This window comes from Carassius gibelio, chromosome A12, assembly GCF_023724105.1.
Source record: "Carassius gibelio isolate Cgi1373 ecotype wild population from Czech Republic chromosome A12, carGib1.2-hapl.c, whole genome shotgun sequence".
NCBI lineage: Eukaryota > Metazoa > Chordata > Actinopteri > Cypriniformes > Cyprinidae > Carassius > Carassius gibelio.
Genome location: NC_068382.1, coordinates 10,879,294 through 10,892,889, shown reverse-complemented (window position 1 = coordinate 10,892,889; position 13,596 = coordinate 10,879,294). Strand labels below are relative to the sequence as shown.

At 37.0% G+C, this 13,596-nt stretch overlaps 1 protein-coding gene and 1 long non-coding RNA gene across 4 annotated transcripts in view; one reads left to right on the top strand and one right to left on the bottom strand.

Moving 5' to 3' along the window:
- svild (supervillin d) overlaps positions 1–13,596 on the bottom strand; it is a 133,363-nt gene that overhangs the window by 47,112 nt on the left and 72,655 nt on the right. For both annotated transcript variants that reach the window (XM_052612193.1, XM_052612195.1), the window contains exons 5-8: positions 10,248–10,360; positions 2,177–2,324; positions 1,137–1,567; positions 235–367 (exon numbers count right to left, since the gene is read on the bottom strand). In XM_052612193.1, the coding sequence (XP_052468153.1) occupies positions 235–367; positions 1,137–1,567; positions 2,177–2,324; positions 10,248–10,360 (825 nt within the window). The remainder of the gene's footprint in view (positions 1–234; positions 368–1,136; positions 1,568–2,176; positions 2,325–10,247; positions 10,361–13,596) is intronic.
- On the top strand, positions 5,390–7,063 carry LOC128025747 (uncharacterized). Of its 2 annotated transcripts, none has more exons than XR_008186213.1 (5): positions 5,390–5,651; positions 5,795–5,905; positions 6,024–6,088; positions 6,315–6,391; positions 6,534–7,063. It is a non-coding gene; the product is annotated as an uncharacterized LOC128025747 (long non-coding RNA). The 2 variants fall into 2 exon arrangements; XR_008186214.1 differs by having other exon boundaries at positions 6,315–6,443.

The following is a 13,596-nucleotide window of genomic DNA, read 5'->3' as shown; positions in this document are numbered from 1 at the left end:
CAGCACCGAAAACTAACTCTTCCTCCCCCACCATTCCCGGTGGATTTACCATCCCACTAACCCCTCTTTAAATCAAGACCAACAACAAACAAACACAGACACTGCACGAACCCCAAACTGCACACAACAACAAAAGTGTTGAGTAGTGTGTAGAGTTTCAATAGGTTAATTCAGCCCATTTTTCTCAGCTACCGACAGAGGAAGTGGAAGCTGTTTCAGAGAGTGTGTGGGTACCTTCTTCCTCCAGGCATTCTCACTTTCCTGCAGCTGGACGCAACGGTCAACCAGAGATGACTGGACCACACTGGTGAGTTTATTCTTCAGCTTGCCCCTCCTGTCATCATCACTACTCTCCAACTCGGCCAGCCTGCCAAACAAAGAGGCTAAGTATTATATTACAGACATAGAGAATTCACTTTCCACTTAAGCAGCTTTTGTGTTTAGACTGTGTCATTGGTATAACAAACATCCCATTATTGGACTTCTGTGGGTTCATTTAAAGCTTGGTAATTAAAAGTGCCCCTTATTGCACATGCAGTAGATGAGGGTTCAAATCCAGTTTAGATACTCTGAAGATTTGTTTAACTTATTTTATTTTATTTATATTTTGATATTCATACTTTCTACTTAAAATATCTTCAGATTAACATTCACACTTGTCCAAGCATAGTATTTTAAACAATAAAAACACGTGAAAATTAAAAATGTATTCAATTATTTAAAATAAACTTGCAAACACAAAACAACTAAAAATAAATCATTATTATTATTAAGTTCATAACACATTTTTTTATTCTTATAGTCTGTCACAGAGTCAAATGATTAATTTCTGTCAAAAGCCATAACAAACCAATTATAAGACTTCAAACAAAGAATTAGCATCAGCCACAACATAATAGATTTGCCAGACACTTTCATCCAAAGAAACTTAGATTTTCAGGGAATGAATGAACTGATAAAATGCAAACATATGGCCTTGGCATTGCTAGCTCAAACAGCTCTACAGTTTAAATTACAGGAATGCTTTTAAGCATAAAATCTACTTTTCCCACTCTCCCCCACACTCATCCCCCAAAAATAGTAACCACAGCTGCCAATCAAACTCAAGAACATTATAAAGACTACTCCCACAATACCTCTCTTTTAGGGAGGAGCTCATGCTCCCGTCCAGGCTGCTGTCTAGCTCCTCCCCTTCTACAGATTGGGAGATGGAGGGAGTTTCGTCCACAGAATCTGGGGAAGGAGTGCGAGGAGTCTCACTCGAGCTGCTTTCCTCTCTCTGAAGCTTCTTGTTTTCCCTATCCTCATCATCATACTCAACCTCCTCATTCTTGTCGTTCTTTCCATCAACAACAGTCAGCTCCTTGCAGGTTATGATGGCAGGAGTTGTGATCTGCTCCAGCTCAGTGGGTTCTGTGTCCAGACTAGTTGAGTGGCTTTTCTTCAGGATGCCTTTGATGCTCCGCTGACCTGAGTCCTGTCTCTGCAGAACTGGTGTGGCGGCTTTTGGATCCTCTGTGCCCTCAAAACACTGCCTTTTTCTCACTTTCTGCTCATTCTGTGCAACCTAGAATACACAATGCCAAGAAAAAATACATTTAGGATAAGATGGAGAATTACTTTGAGATCTTGAATGGATACAGTTTCACACCATCTTATATCCATCTTATACACCTTACAAGTGCAAAATTTTAGATAATAGTTTTGTCTTAGATATTTTGCTTCCTAAAGACAGTTTGCCCTGAGAGATGCATCACTGCATAAAAAAAAATTAAAGAAAACTGAAACAAAGCAGTCTCTCTCTTATCTTTTGTGGTAAAACAACATGCAAAATCAAGTGCTGACCCCCCACCCCCTTCACTTTTTTCATAAATACATGTGTCCAAACTTTGTCTCCTAGTAGGAGATAGAGAGGGACATAAAGAGATGCAACTGGTCACACTGTGAGTGAAGGAATGGAAAACATGGTTGGTGGGCTTTAGGAAGGAGGGAACACAGACACAGCGACCCAGAAAGAAAGGGGCAAGAGAGTGGAGACTCATGAGGGGTGTGAGAGGATGTGTGGAGCCACTGCAGATCACATGAGTACATAAGATGATGTCAGTGAAAATAAAAACAGTAAGAATAAACTAACCTGACCCATCTTCAATTTAGGTTGTGCAACATGACTGCTTACCGTGTTTTCTATCACATTCTCATCTTTCTTCATTCTCACATCCTTCTCTCCTGCAGTGAAAGACTGAAAGCACAATATCTTCTCCTCACCCTCTCCGAGATCTTTTCTTTCATCAGAACTTTTCTCACCTTCATCTGATGAGGAATGGCTGCATAGGGGAGAATATATCATTTTGTGTTCATTTTTTCCATTTAAAAAGCTGAGTATGTACAACAGATGCTTTGTATCAAATAAACAAGTTAAAACAGCCACTCTGATATGTAATGCTGTATGAGGAATCAGCCTGTTATTCATTGTGAGTATTTTCACATATTAAGGTGAGTCATATTAATGATGCCACCAAACACTGAAAGCTAAAAAGAGCATTTGGTCCAAAATCCACAGATTCAACACTCAACTCACACACGTACATAAACAGAACACATAATCTACAATATTAGCTAGGGATGCACGCTCATGATTTTTCATGGCCGATTCCAATACCGATTTTTTCACAAGCAAACTGCAAATTCCGATTTTCTGATTTTTTTTTTCATCTTTTAAGCAACAAACAACAAAGAAGGAAAGTATACATAAAAAATATGTTTATTTGGTATTTAATAGACTGAACTGGCTTTTGGCTATTGAAAACAATAACTGTAACCATCTGAAATTAACAGCAGTAACTGCACAGTAAGTAGCCTACATTCAATACAAACATAGATGATACAGACATCAGCATTTAGCTTTTGTTTTTGAATTGGGTTGAAACTAAATAGAACTGGCCTTAAATTAAAAGATTAACTGTAAACATGTGAAATTAAAGGCAATAACTGCATAGTTCTACAGTCCAAATAACACAATAAGATGTATCTTAATCAGCATTCAGTATTTGTTTTAGTTTTTACATTTGGTTTTAAATAAAACAAACTGATCTTTACCAGTGAGACTAAATAAAAGTATGCTATATAAATACATTATTCCAAATGTTCAGATCAAATAATGTTGGTGTGAATAAAACAAAGATGCAAAGGGTTTCATTCATCCAAATAAAAAAAATAAAAAAATAGGGTAATGATTCACATCTATATTTTTTACTTGAGCCAATGAAAAATAAATAACTTACTGTCTCAAGTAAAAATATAGATATGAATTATTGCCCTAAAATGTTTTAATTGGATGAATGAAACTTTTTTTTTTTCAGTGTGCAACGGCAGGTGATTTTTAAATTCAATTAAGTCTGTGTAATTTTAAGGTAAAATAAAAAATAATCATCCTATACAGAACTGACGTTTACTTCTGGCTTTTAAAACGTGTATGCAAGTTCTAATTAAAAAAAAAAAAAGCATTTAAGTTTTGTCACAGTTTAGTCCGTTTCGTTTCTCATCCAACATGTGAGAAGTTGAGCTGAACAGCTCTTCACGGTCTACTTGTGTTCAGGGCTCGGACCGGTGTAAAAACTAAAGGTGCCTCAGGTATCCTTTTGAGTACCACAGGAACCTTAAAATGTATTTTAAGTGCCTCAAAGCTCTTTTTCTCATAATATGGTTCCTGGAGGAACCGTTATAGTCTTTGCAGTTCGTGCAGGAACTCAAGGGATCCTCGAAGCACTTTGTTCCCAGTTCTGAGGTTCTGGAATCACCCTTTCATTACACGGAGACCTCAAAGTGCTCTGGAGGTTCCTGGAGGAACTCACATTTTAAAAAAGGGTTACTGTAAGCTCTGTTAACATTAAAATGGTTCCTGGAAGATCTCACTTGTAAAAACCAGCATCTGGAAAAACCCAGAGATTTATGTGACAAAAATTTAATTTGACTGGTTATTATTATTATTAATATTCACTTTTTAGGAATGTGATGGAACAATGACTTTTGTGGCACTTTCCATGTGAAAAAAAAAATGTTTGTAAAAATCTTCACACTTGTTCTGTCAAAACATAAATAAATAAATAAATAAATAAAATAACAAAAGGACATACAAAATCTTCTTAACCAGTATATCCAACTAAAATGTTACAATTATTTCTGAAAAATCTGTTCTCTGCAATAGGGAATATATACAAGCAGACCGGCATCCAGTGGCTATACCATGTTTGTCATTATTAGGCTATTTATTAATTCCCTCCCATACTTAAACTTAAATACTGCAATAACTAAAATAGTTTTATTGAAATAGGCTAAATGTTAAATCGAAGGTGGATAGTTTACCTTGAAACTTTAAAGAAAACATAAAAAATATTATTGAACTAGGCTAAATATGACTCGACGCATTAATTTAATAAAAAAATACTCTAATTATAACAATTGGTACAATAGTAATATTTAGAGTTTTTTTATTTCCCTAATGTCAAGAAGAAAATGCACACGGCTTGGCGTCCTCGCGCTCCTGCTGTTTGCTCGCGCTGGCGGGCGCATGCGTGGAAGAGCGATTTCAAATACAAAGAAGTAACGGCTACATTCCTCAAAGAAACAACCGCTGCACAAGGTGAGTAAAGACTCCGAAATAAATACACAGATTTATTATTTGTATACTAATTCATACACTGTATAACTAACGTTTTACAGTTTATCACATTATACTGTATGCTTTTTTTTTATTTAAAATGTTTGTTTTAACCATTAAATTAATAGCCGCGATGCTTACAAGTCTAATGCACGTTGTGGGACGAAATGGTGACTAACGTTACAAAGTACAAACACAAGGTCACAAACAATAATTAACGTTATTAGTTTGGTTTATGCATGATGTTTACTGTACGTTTATTCATTGTAACTCTTTTCTTTAACTTTCTAAATTATTGTTGTTGTTTACGTTCGTTAAATAGTTAACTTACACATCCATGTTGACATACATGTAACGTTAGGCTATTAGCCTATTTTTCGAGTAATTTGCACATAACCTACATAAAACTGGTTTTGATCATTTTCTCTCCTTAGAAAATCAAGTATGACTTCTCTAAGGGCCGTTTCATAGTCAACGCATCTGTACGCATACGCGTCCCCGAGGCTACGCATCGTTACGCTTTGGCCGCCATTATGCGTCGGTGCGTAGCCAAATGTGTCGTCCTAATTTTTGATACACGACGCGCCGATTCACTCAATACTATGCGTTGTCGGTGGGGGCGACATTGCAAGTATTGTACATTAATTCAAGTATATTGTGTTTACTGAAGAAGAAGGTTTGAATAGAATGGCGGGCGAAGAGGAAAAATTATGCGAACTTATACGTATTCATCCACATTTATACGATAGTTCATCAGCAACAGAATACACTCGTCTTCAGTTGCTATTGTGATATGAATATCACGCGACCCGACTCTACTAATATCACCCGACTCTACTACCCCCTGTTGCGTGAGCGGTGTATTGCATACACGCATCACCCGTGATGCTTGCATTCACTGTTTAGTCTATGAAAGGGAGCGCGTAGCTCGCGTTTCTCGCGTTGACTATGAAACGGCCCTAAAAATCTCAAAGGGTTCACAGAACAGCACTATGTAAGTATTTAATTATTTATTTGACATTGAAATAACTGAAATAGTGTTTCAGCTTGGCCTAATCAAAAATTATATATGACTGTATTCACTGTTCCACTGAATTAAACAAAAAAACTACCCATATGTTCTTTTTTATTCATCAGTTAGTAAAGAAATGTGGCTCTGTAGTGGACACCTGTGAGGCAGTGTACAAACAGCTGCTGATGCTGGCTGACAATAAACAGACCTCTCTGGACGTACCCCATCTTTTGCAGGTATGTAAATAAGTGAACGGTTGCAGACACACACCAGAAACCCTTCTAAAACGTTCAGTTATTTATAGTTATTTATTTATTTAGTTTATGGTTTCAGAGTTTATAATTATAATTTCAGAGAAATTCTAACATTGCCCTTCCTGTAACATGATGATCCTGCTGTCCTGGACTGTATATGATGAGGTAAGTATGAGTTTGTCCATGTGTGTATACATGTAGTGTACACACACATAAACACACTGTGCACTTAATTAGCCCACAACCATTAATCAATGCACTAATATGACAAAAATAATTCCTGTGGTGTTCCTCATTTTTAAGATAATTTAAAAATTACCTGTGCTAAATGAATAAATGTAATATTTTATTATTTAATTTGATGTATGTCACTCTTTTTTTCAATGAACAGCCTACACAATCTCAGAACAGCTGTGGTAATAACAGAGGACCCATTTGGTGAGAGCAGCACTACAGTCTTTCCTGATGGTGAGGAGCTTCTTGCTGATGAACCTGCAGACATGAGTTCACCTTACTATGAGTAACTATATTCTGTTCAACATTATATAGAAAAGCAATTAAAAGTACACTAAAGCACACTGTTTTTCTGCTGTATCTGTTGGCCATTCAGGAGGAGATCATGGACCATTTTCACAAGACTGATGATGTGTTTCAGCTGTGTTTTCATCGTAAATCCTCACAATGTTTGTAAATTTTGATTTAAAAAAAATTATGTGCATTTATAACACTATACTTTGTATTATATCACATTCGTATTAAATTACAGAAAAAAATAGTTAATGCTAATGCAAGGGTGTTTCTAGTCCAAGAGTCTTTGGGAGGGATGCTAAATTTGACATTGTTCTTTCTTCTGACTGCTGTTAATCAGTCAGATTTTTCCTTTGATTGAAAGTTGTGAAAATGCTATTGTAGAGTTTTTCATTTTGCTATTTGAGTAAATAAGAATGCAAAAATATATTTTTGATACTGTCCCATTCACTGCTCTAGAAGTTAACCCAACTATAACAACTTATGCTGCTGAGAAACTGGTTTATTAAGCTAAATACATCTATCTTGAGGCTTATCAATTTCTTAAAATATCCTGTGTGAATTCTCCCAATCAGTTACCACTATTAGAACGGGAAATAAAATGTTGCTATTAATTGCATTGTGTCTAAATTTTAATTTAATTTATTAATTTAAATTGTATCATTGTTTTAGGTACATAAAATGTTTTTTAAAGTTCTAGGATAATTGAGTCACATTTAATTGTTTATAATTTTACCAAGATGTTATTTTTGTTGTTGTTGTTTATAGCAGTATTAACACTGATGTTTCCATGAATGGGATTGTGATGTGCAGTATTGACTATTTAAGGTGATTATGGATATTGTTGTTGTTTATCAATAAACTATGTTTTATACGCATTTGTTTTATTTTTTCAGTTTGTTTTTTAAAATCATTAAAAATGTTAATAGCAGGACAAATGAACCGGTTGGGGGGATTTAAGAACTAAAATTAGGGAAATGGTGCCTTGAAGCACCCCAGGTGGTTCCTGGCCATCCTAATAAAAGGGTTCCTCCAGGAACCATTGAAAGTTCCTCAGAGAACCACCCCCATTTAGAGCGGTGCCTAGAGGCTCTTCAGAGGGTTCCACCGGTGTGGCGAAGTGAAGAACCCCAAAAGGTGCCTCCAGGAACCTTTAGTTTTTACTGTATACAGTATACGCTCGCGCAGCTTCATTGCGCACAGGAAGGGGACTCTTATTTGTGCGCCAGTACAACAACGGCTGATCACTTCCTGCTATCTGTGCCTCAGACATGAAGCTCTGCATTTCCAATGATGAACGGCTGCCCGTGTCCTGCGCACAGATTTCAAAATACTTCCACACAAATGACATAGCGAATGATTACAATGTAATCTGTGCACGCGAGCGCACTTCCGGAAGAATCGGCCGAAGAAGAAGATCAAAAACCAGTCAATTGCCGATTCGCGTATTTTAAGCAAAACCCGGCCGGTTCTGATTTATGGCCGGTCAACCGGTGCATCCATAATATTAGCTCACACTAGCAAACAAAATACACAAATTCTATTGACAACATGCAGTTTTAGCTATTTTATATTTAAAGGGATAGTTAATCCAAAAATCATAATTATGTTATTAATAACTCACCCTCATGTCATTCCAAACCAGTAAGACCTCCATTTATCTTCGGAACATAGTTTAAGATATATATATATATATATATATATATATATACATATATATATATACACACAGTACAGACCAAAAGTTTGGACACACCTTCTCATTCATAGAGTTTCCTTTATTGTCATGACTATAAATTGTAGAGTCACACTGAAGGCATCAAGGGCTATTTGACTAAGGAGAGTGATGGGGTGCTGCGCCAGATGACCTGGCCTCCACAGTCACCGGACCTGAACCCAATCGAGATGGTTTAGGGGTGAGCTGGACCGCAGACTGAAGGCAATAGGGCCAACAAGTGCTAAGTATCTCTCGGGGGACTCCTTCAAGACTGTTGGAAGACCATTTCAGGTGACTACCTCTTGAAGTTCATCAAGAGAATGCCAAGAGTGTGCAAAGCCGTAATTAAAGCAAAAGGTGGCTACTCTGAAGAACCTAGAATATGACATTTTCAGTTGTTTCCCACTTTTTTGTTATGTATATAATTCCATATATAATTCCACATGTGTTAATTCATAGTTTTGATGCCTTCAGTGTGAATCTACAATTTTCATAGTCACGAAAATAAAGAAAACTCTTTAAATGAGAAGGTGTGTCCAAACTTTTGGCCTGTTTTGTATATATATACATTTTATTTATTTATTTATTTATTTTTTTACTTAAAGTGCTGCTCCTCTCTGTGCTCGCTGAACAGAGATGCAGAGAGAGAGAGAGAGAGAGAGAGAGAGGTGTGTGCTTTGGGAAAGAGAGACCTCACTTTTACGGTAGTCTCGGAGACTAAATAAGGTTTGTCCAAGAAAGTCACTAGATTTGTCGTTAGGTGCTTTTTTGAAAAAGGTACTAAATCTAGCGACAAAGCTGCTAAGTTGGCAACACAGCGCCATGTCATTTAATTAGCCGGAAGCTTCAGTGGATTCCATTAAAATAGCAAAAGTGGATTTGGACATGCCCTGAATGCACCTGTGCCGTACGCTTTACACTTTGCGTTTAGATTGTTAAAATAGGGCCCTTAATATCTGAAAACTGCAGCTTGCAACAAACTGTGTGCCAATGAACCAGAAACAGCTACCACACACACACACACACACACACACACACACACACACAGAAAGCCCATGCAGCCAAAAATGTGCATAGGACCTGGATATTGTAGATCGACACCACACACACCATATACCAGTCCCCTGCTGCGAGAATGGAGCCAGATTAGATCGGATCCAGAAGCTTTGAGTCTGAAGTTCCGACAATAAGCCTTTTTTTATAGCGGACCTGTCTTTTGTAAAGTAACACTCTATCAAATCTCTAAAACCAACCTTTAGAACAGCAGCTTTGCTAAAATTCTCCCTCCCAGAAGCCCTAGGTTTGTAACTCCAAGAGACATTAATTCAGTCCAGTCAGGGCTCAAGGAGGTCAATATGGAGTGATTGGTCATGATAAAGAGATCCAGTGATAGGTAGCAGAGGTTCTATAGTGCAATAAGAAGCAGACCTCCAATCTTTAATATATTAGCCTCACTACATTCTAGGAACATGCAAGTGTGCCACCCACACATACTATGTACATGACTTCAGACACATGCCACAGTTGAGCTACTGGTTTACTATCTTGAAAGCTTATCTTTGAAGTATGTAGACAGCTTCAAAATAAACACACACACACACACATAAAGAGAGAGAGAGAGAGAGAGAAAGAATGAACAGGCTTCACAGAGATGCTTATCTGACAAACCGGCATTTTGCAATCATCTGCTATGACTCACTACCATCCTGGCAGGAAACACATCTAAACTATACCAACACAGAGGATTATAAACTCCAACAAATAAGCCTTGTGGTAATTACCACAGAAGGGACTACGTGCAAATGAAAGAGATATCATTCCAAACCTATATGAATTTCTTCCTCAGTGGAACAAAATAAGATTTTATTTTTATTTTTTCACATACTATAAGTCAAAGGGGAACAAAAACAATACTGGACCCCACTGACTTTCGCTGTTTGGACAAAAAACAGACATACCTTCATGTTTCACAGAAGAAAGGGAGTCATACAGGTTTGCAACAATGTGAGGATTGGTAAACAACAGAATACAATTTTTTTAGCTGAACTTAACATTCAAACTTAAAATGCTGACTGTTACCTGGTGGAAACTGTCCTCTTCCCACTTATATGCTCTCTTTGTGGCTTTGTTTTGTGAGTAGTGTCTTCAGCTTGGTTCTTTGGATTTGTGGAGATGTTGGTCTTCTCCAACCCCTTGTGGCCAAAGAAAAAAAAAAAAAAACATGAATACAGAAATTTTAAAAGCTCAAAATGAGGAACCATTGGTACTTTCGACATCAAACTAATCCTCAGAGGATGGCCCATTCAACATCTCACAATTAGCCATTCAGTTTTGTCAACAATTTTTTTTTTTTTTTTTTACAATGCCTGGGCAGAGCCAGAGGAGCTGCAGGAGTTTAGGCATGCAAACACATACACACACAGCCTGGGAAAAGTTGTTCTCTTCAGATTGAATGAGGCCAGTGGGATAAAAGGGACTTATGGGAGACCACAGAGGTCAAAGTGGTTTTGACTGCTCTTGATTCACAAGCTCTGAGAATGGAGAGAATTCAGGTGATACTCATTTAATTAATATTACAGGAATGTTTTGGGTTAAAAAGTTAAGCTCAATCGATTAGCATATACAGTAACACACTTAAAATGAAAGTCTATAGGAAAGGGTTTGCATTGAGGTAAAAGCCAAAGTACATACAAACCATGGTTAATTTGTGTTTACCATTGCTTAACTATATTAATCTTATTATTATTTTATTATCTGTAGTTAAATCATGGCTTACTTTTGTAAGGGGACAGACACTGTTATGGCACACACTGAGAGGCACACATAGATAGTTACACTTGGTTGTTTGGCTCTTTTGCACAGCAGCAGTATGTCTTGGTGGTGGATCTGCTTGTTTTGGGCGGATTTTGACCTGTCCTGTCATGCTTACATTCATGAGTGCAGATACTTGCATATCTGCTGATGCAGGACTTTGTTTTCTTACACTCAACAGCATTCATATACAGGTGCATCTAAAAATTTTTGAATATCATGTAAAAGTTCTTTATTTTCTGTAATTTAATTTAAAAAAAAAAAAATAACTTTCTTATATTCTAGATTTACTGCACACAAACGGAAATAAGAGTTTTGTTTGTTTGTTTTAATTCTGATGGTTATGACTTACAGCATAGAAAAATAAAAAAATTCAGTATCTCAAAAAATGAGAATATGACCGCAGCCTTGGGAAGATTGTCAGGAAAAGTAGATTCAAGAACTTGGGAGAGCTTCATAAGGAGTGGACTGAAGCCAGAGTCAGCATATCAAGAATCACCACACTCCGACATCTTCAAGAAAAGAGCTACAGCCGTTACATTCCTAGAACCAAACCACTCCTGAACAAGAAAATTTAAGGAGAGTTGTCCACAGTTCTTTTTTTCCAGATGAAACTAAATTTTGCATGTAATTTGGAAATTAAGGTCTGGAGTCTGGAGGAAGACTGGAGAGGCACAGAATCCAAGCTGCTGGCAGTCCAGTGTGAAGTTTCTCAAGTCAGAGATGATTTGGGGAGCCGTGGGGTCTTCTGGTGTTGGTCCATTGTGTTTTATCTAGTCCAAAGTCAGTGCAGCCATCTACCAGCAGATTTTTGGAGCACTTTATGCTTCTATCTGCTGACAAGCTTTATTGAGATGCTGATTTTATTTTGCAGCAGGACTTTAGCACCTGCCCACCGTGCCAAAACCACTTCCAAGTGGTTTGCTGACCATGATATTACTGTGCTTGATTAGCCAGAAAACTCACCTGACCTGAACCTCCCAGAGAATCTATGGGGTATTGTGAAGAGAAATATACGTAACATCTGACAAACAATACAGAGGAGCTGAAGGCCACTATCAAAGCAACCTGGGCTTCAATAACGCCTCAGCAGTGCCACAGGCAGATCGCCTCCATGCCATGCCGCATTGAAGCAGTAATTCCCCAACCAAGTATTGAGTGCATAATTATACCCGCTTTGGAGGTCTTGAACATTTCTGTTTTGTAAATCTTTTTTTGATTGATCTTTGTGAAAATATTCTAATTATTTTAAAATATAGAATTTTAAATTTCCCTAAACTGCAACTCTTAGCCATCAGAATTAAAACAAAAAACTCTTGAAATATTTCAGTTTGTGTACAATGAATCTAGAATATAAGATTATTTATTTTATTTTTATTAAATTACAAAAAATAAATAACTTTTCCATAATATTCAAAGTTTTTGAGATGCACCTGTATTTACTTGTATCGTCCATTTCTTGTGTCTCCTGTTTTATCTGAGGCAATTTCATGTATGTTACAGTATGTCTGTGGCATGTATATGATTGTTTTGGCAGTAGCAAGTCTCCGTACTGTACTTGCTCTGCTGCAGTAGCTGTAGTACAGCAATAAACCACGACATCAGCAGTGTAGCAGATCTATTCAACCAGGTCCAAATTTATTAACACTGTCATGTCCAAGAGACGACACAACATAAAATCTCTTATAGAGCATCACAGTCCCGCCCACAGCCGGTGCCGGAAGTAAAAATTCAATACAATTTCTGCATTGACAGTTGGGGTATAAGCCATAAAAACGTAACCATACATGGTAGACTTAAACCCAGCTACGGCTGTACTAAGCGATAGTATATGCTCATATAAATGCAAAAAGTTCATGGGGCACTAAACTTGTTTTGAGATAAATGCCTTTTATTTGCAATGTCTTGGATAAGTACTTCATTATAGAGCTGCAACTAACGATATTTTTTTTGTCTGTCGACTAATCTAACGATCATTTTTTTGATTAGTTGACTACGCTAACGATTATTTTTATTACAATAAATAATCTAATGTTGTTGTTTTTTTTGATTAGCTAATGAATCCTTTGGATAACTTTACAAAAAAAATAAGTACAACTTCTAATATAATATTTCAACATTTATTCGTTCAACCAATGTGGTTGAAGTTTTTACAGTATACAAAAATAAAGAGGCAAAGAAAATTATTTTACTATGGTAAATATGAGTTTACGATAGCGCTTATAGTTAAACCACAGTAGCCACAAATTTACAGTTGTCTGAGACGTCATAAAATGTTCTTTAGCATCACAAACCATAAAATGTAGTCAGGGTTCTGCTATGGTTTAGCATGGTTTCCAGAGACCTGGAGCCGATTCTGGGTAGCTCGGTGGTGTCTCGCGGCGCGCTGTCTTTTAAGGGGCCGTTCACATATCGCGTCTTTTGCGCGCTCAAGTTCGTTATTTCCAATGTAGGTGCACGGTACGCACGCTCACAATGGAAGCGACAAAACACTGCACAGCATCGAGTTAAAAACATCTCAACTCTTCATTTTGAAAATATTTTTTGGAAAAACAAATTTTTGTAGCAGAACTACTGCAAGCGATTTTTAGTGCTGCAAATCTATTTATCCTTTGCT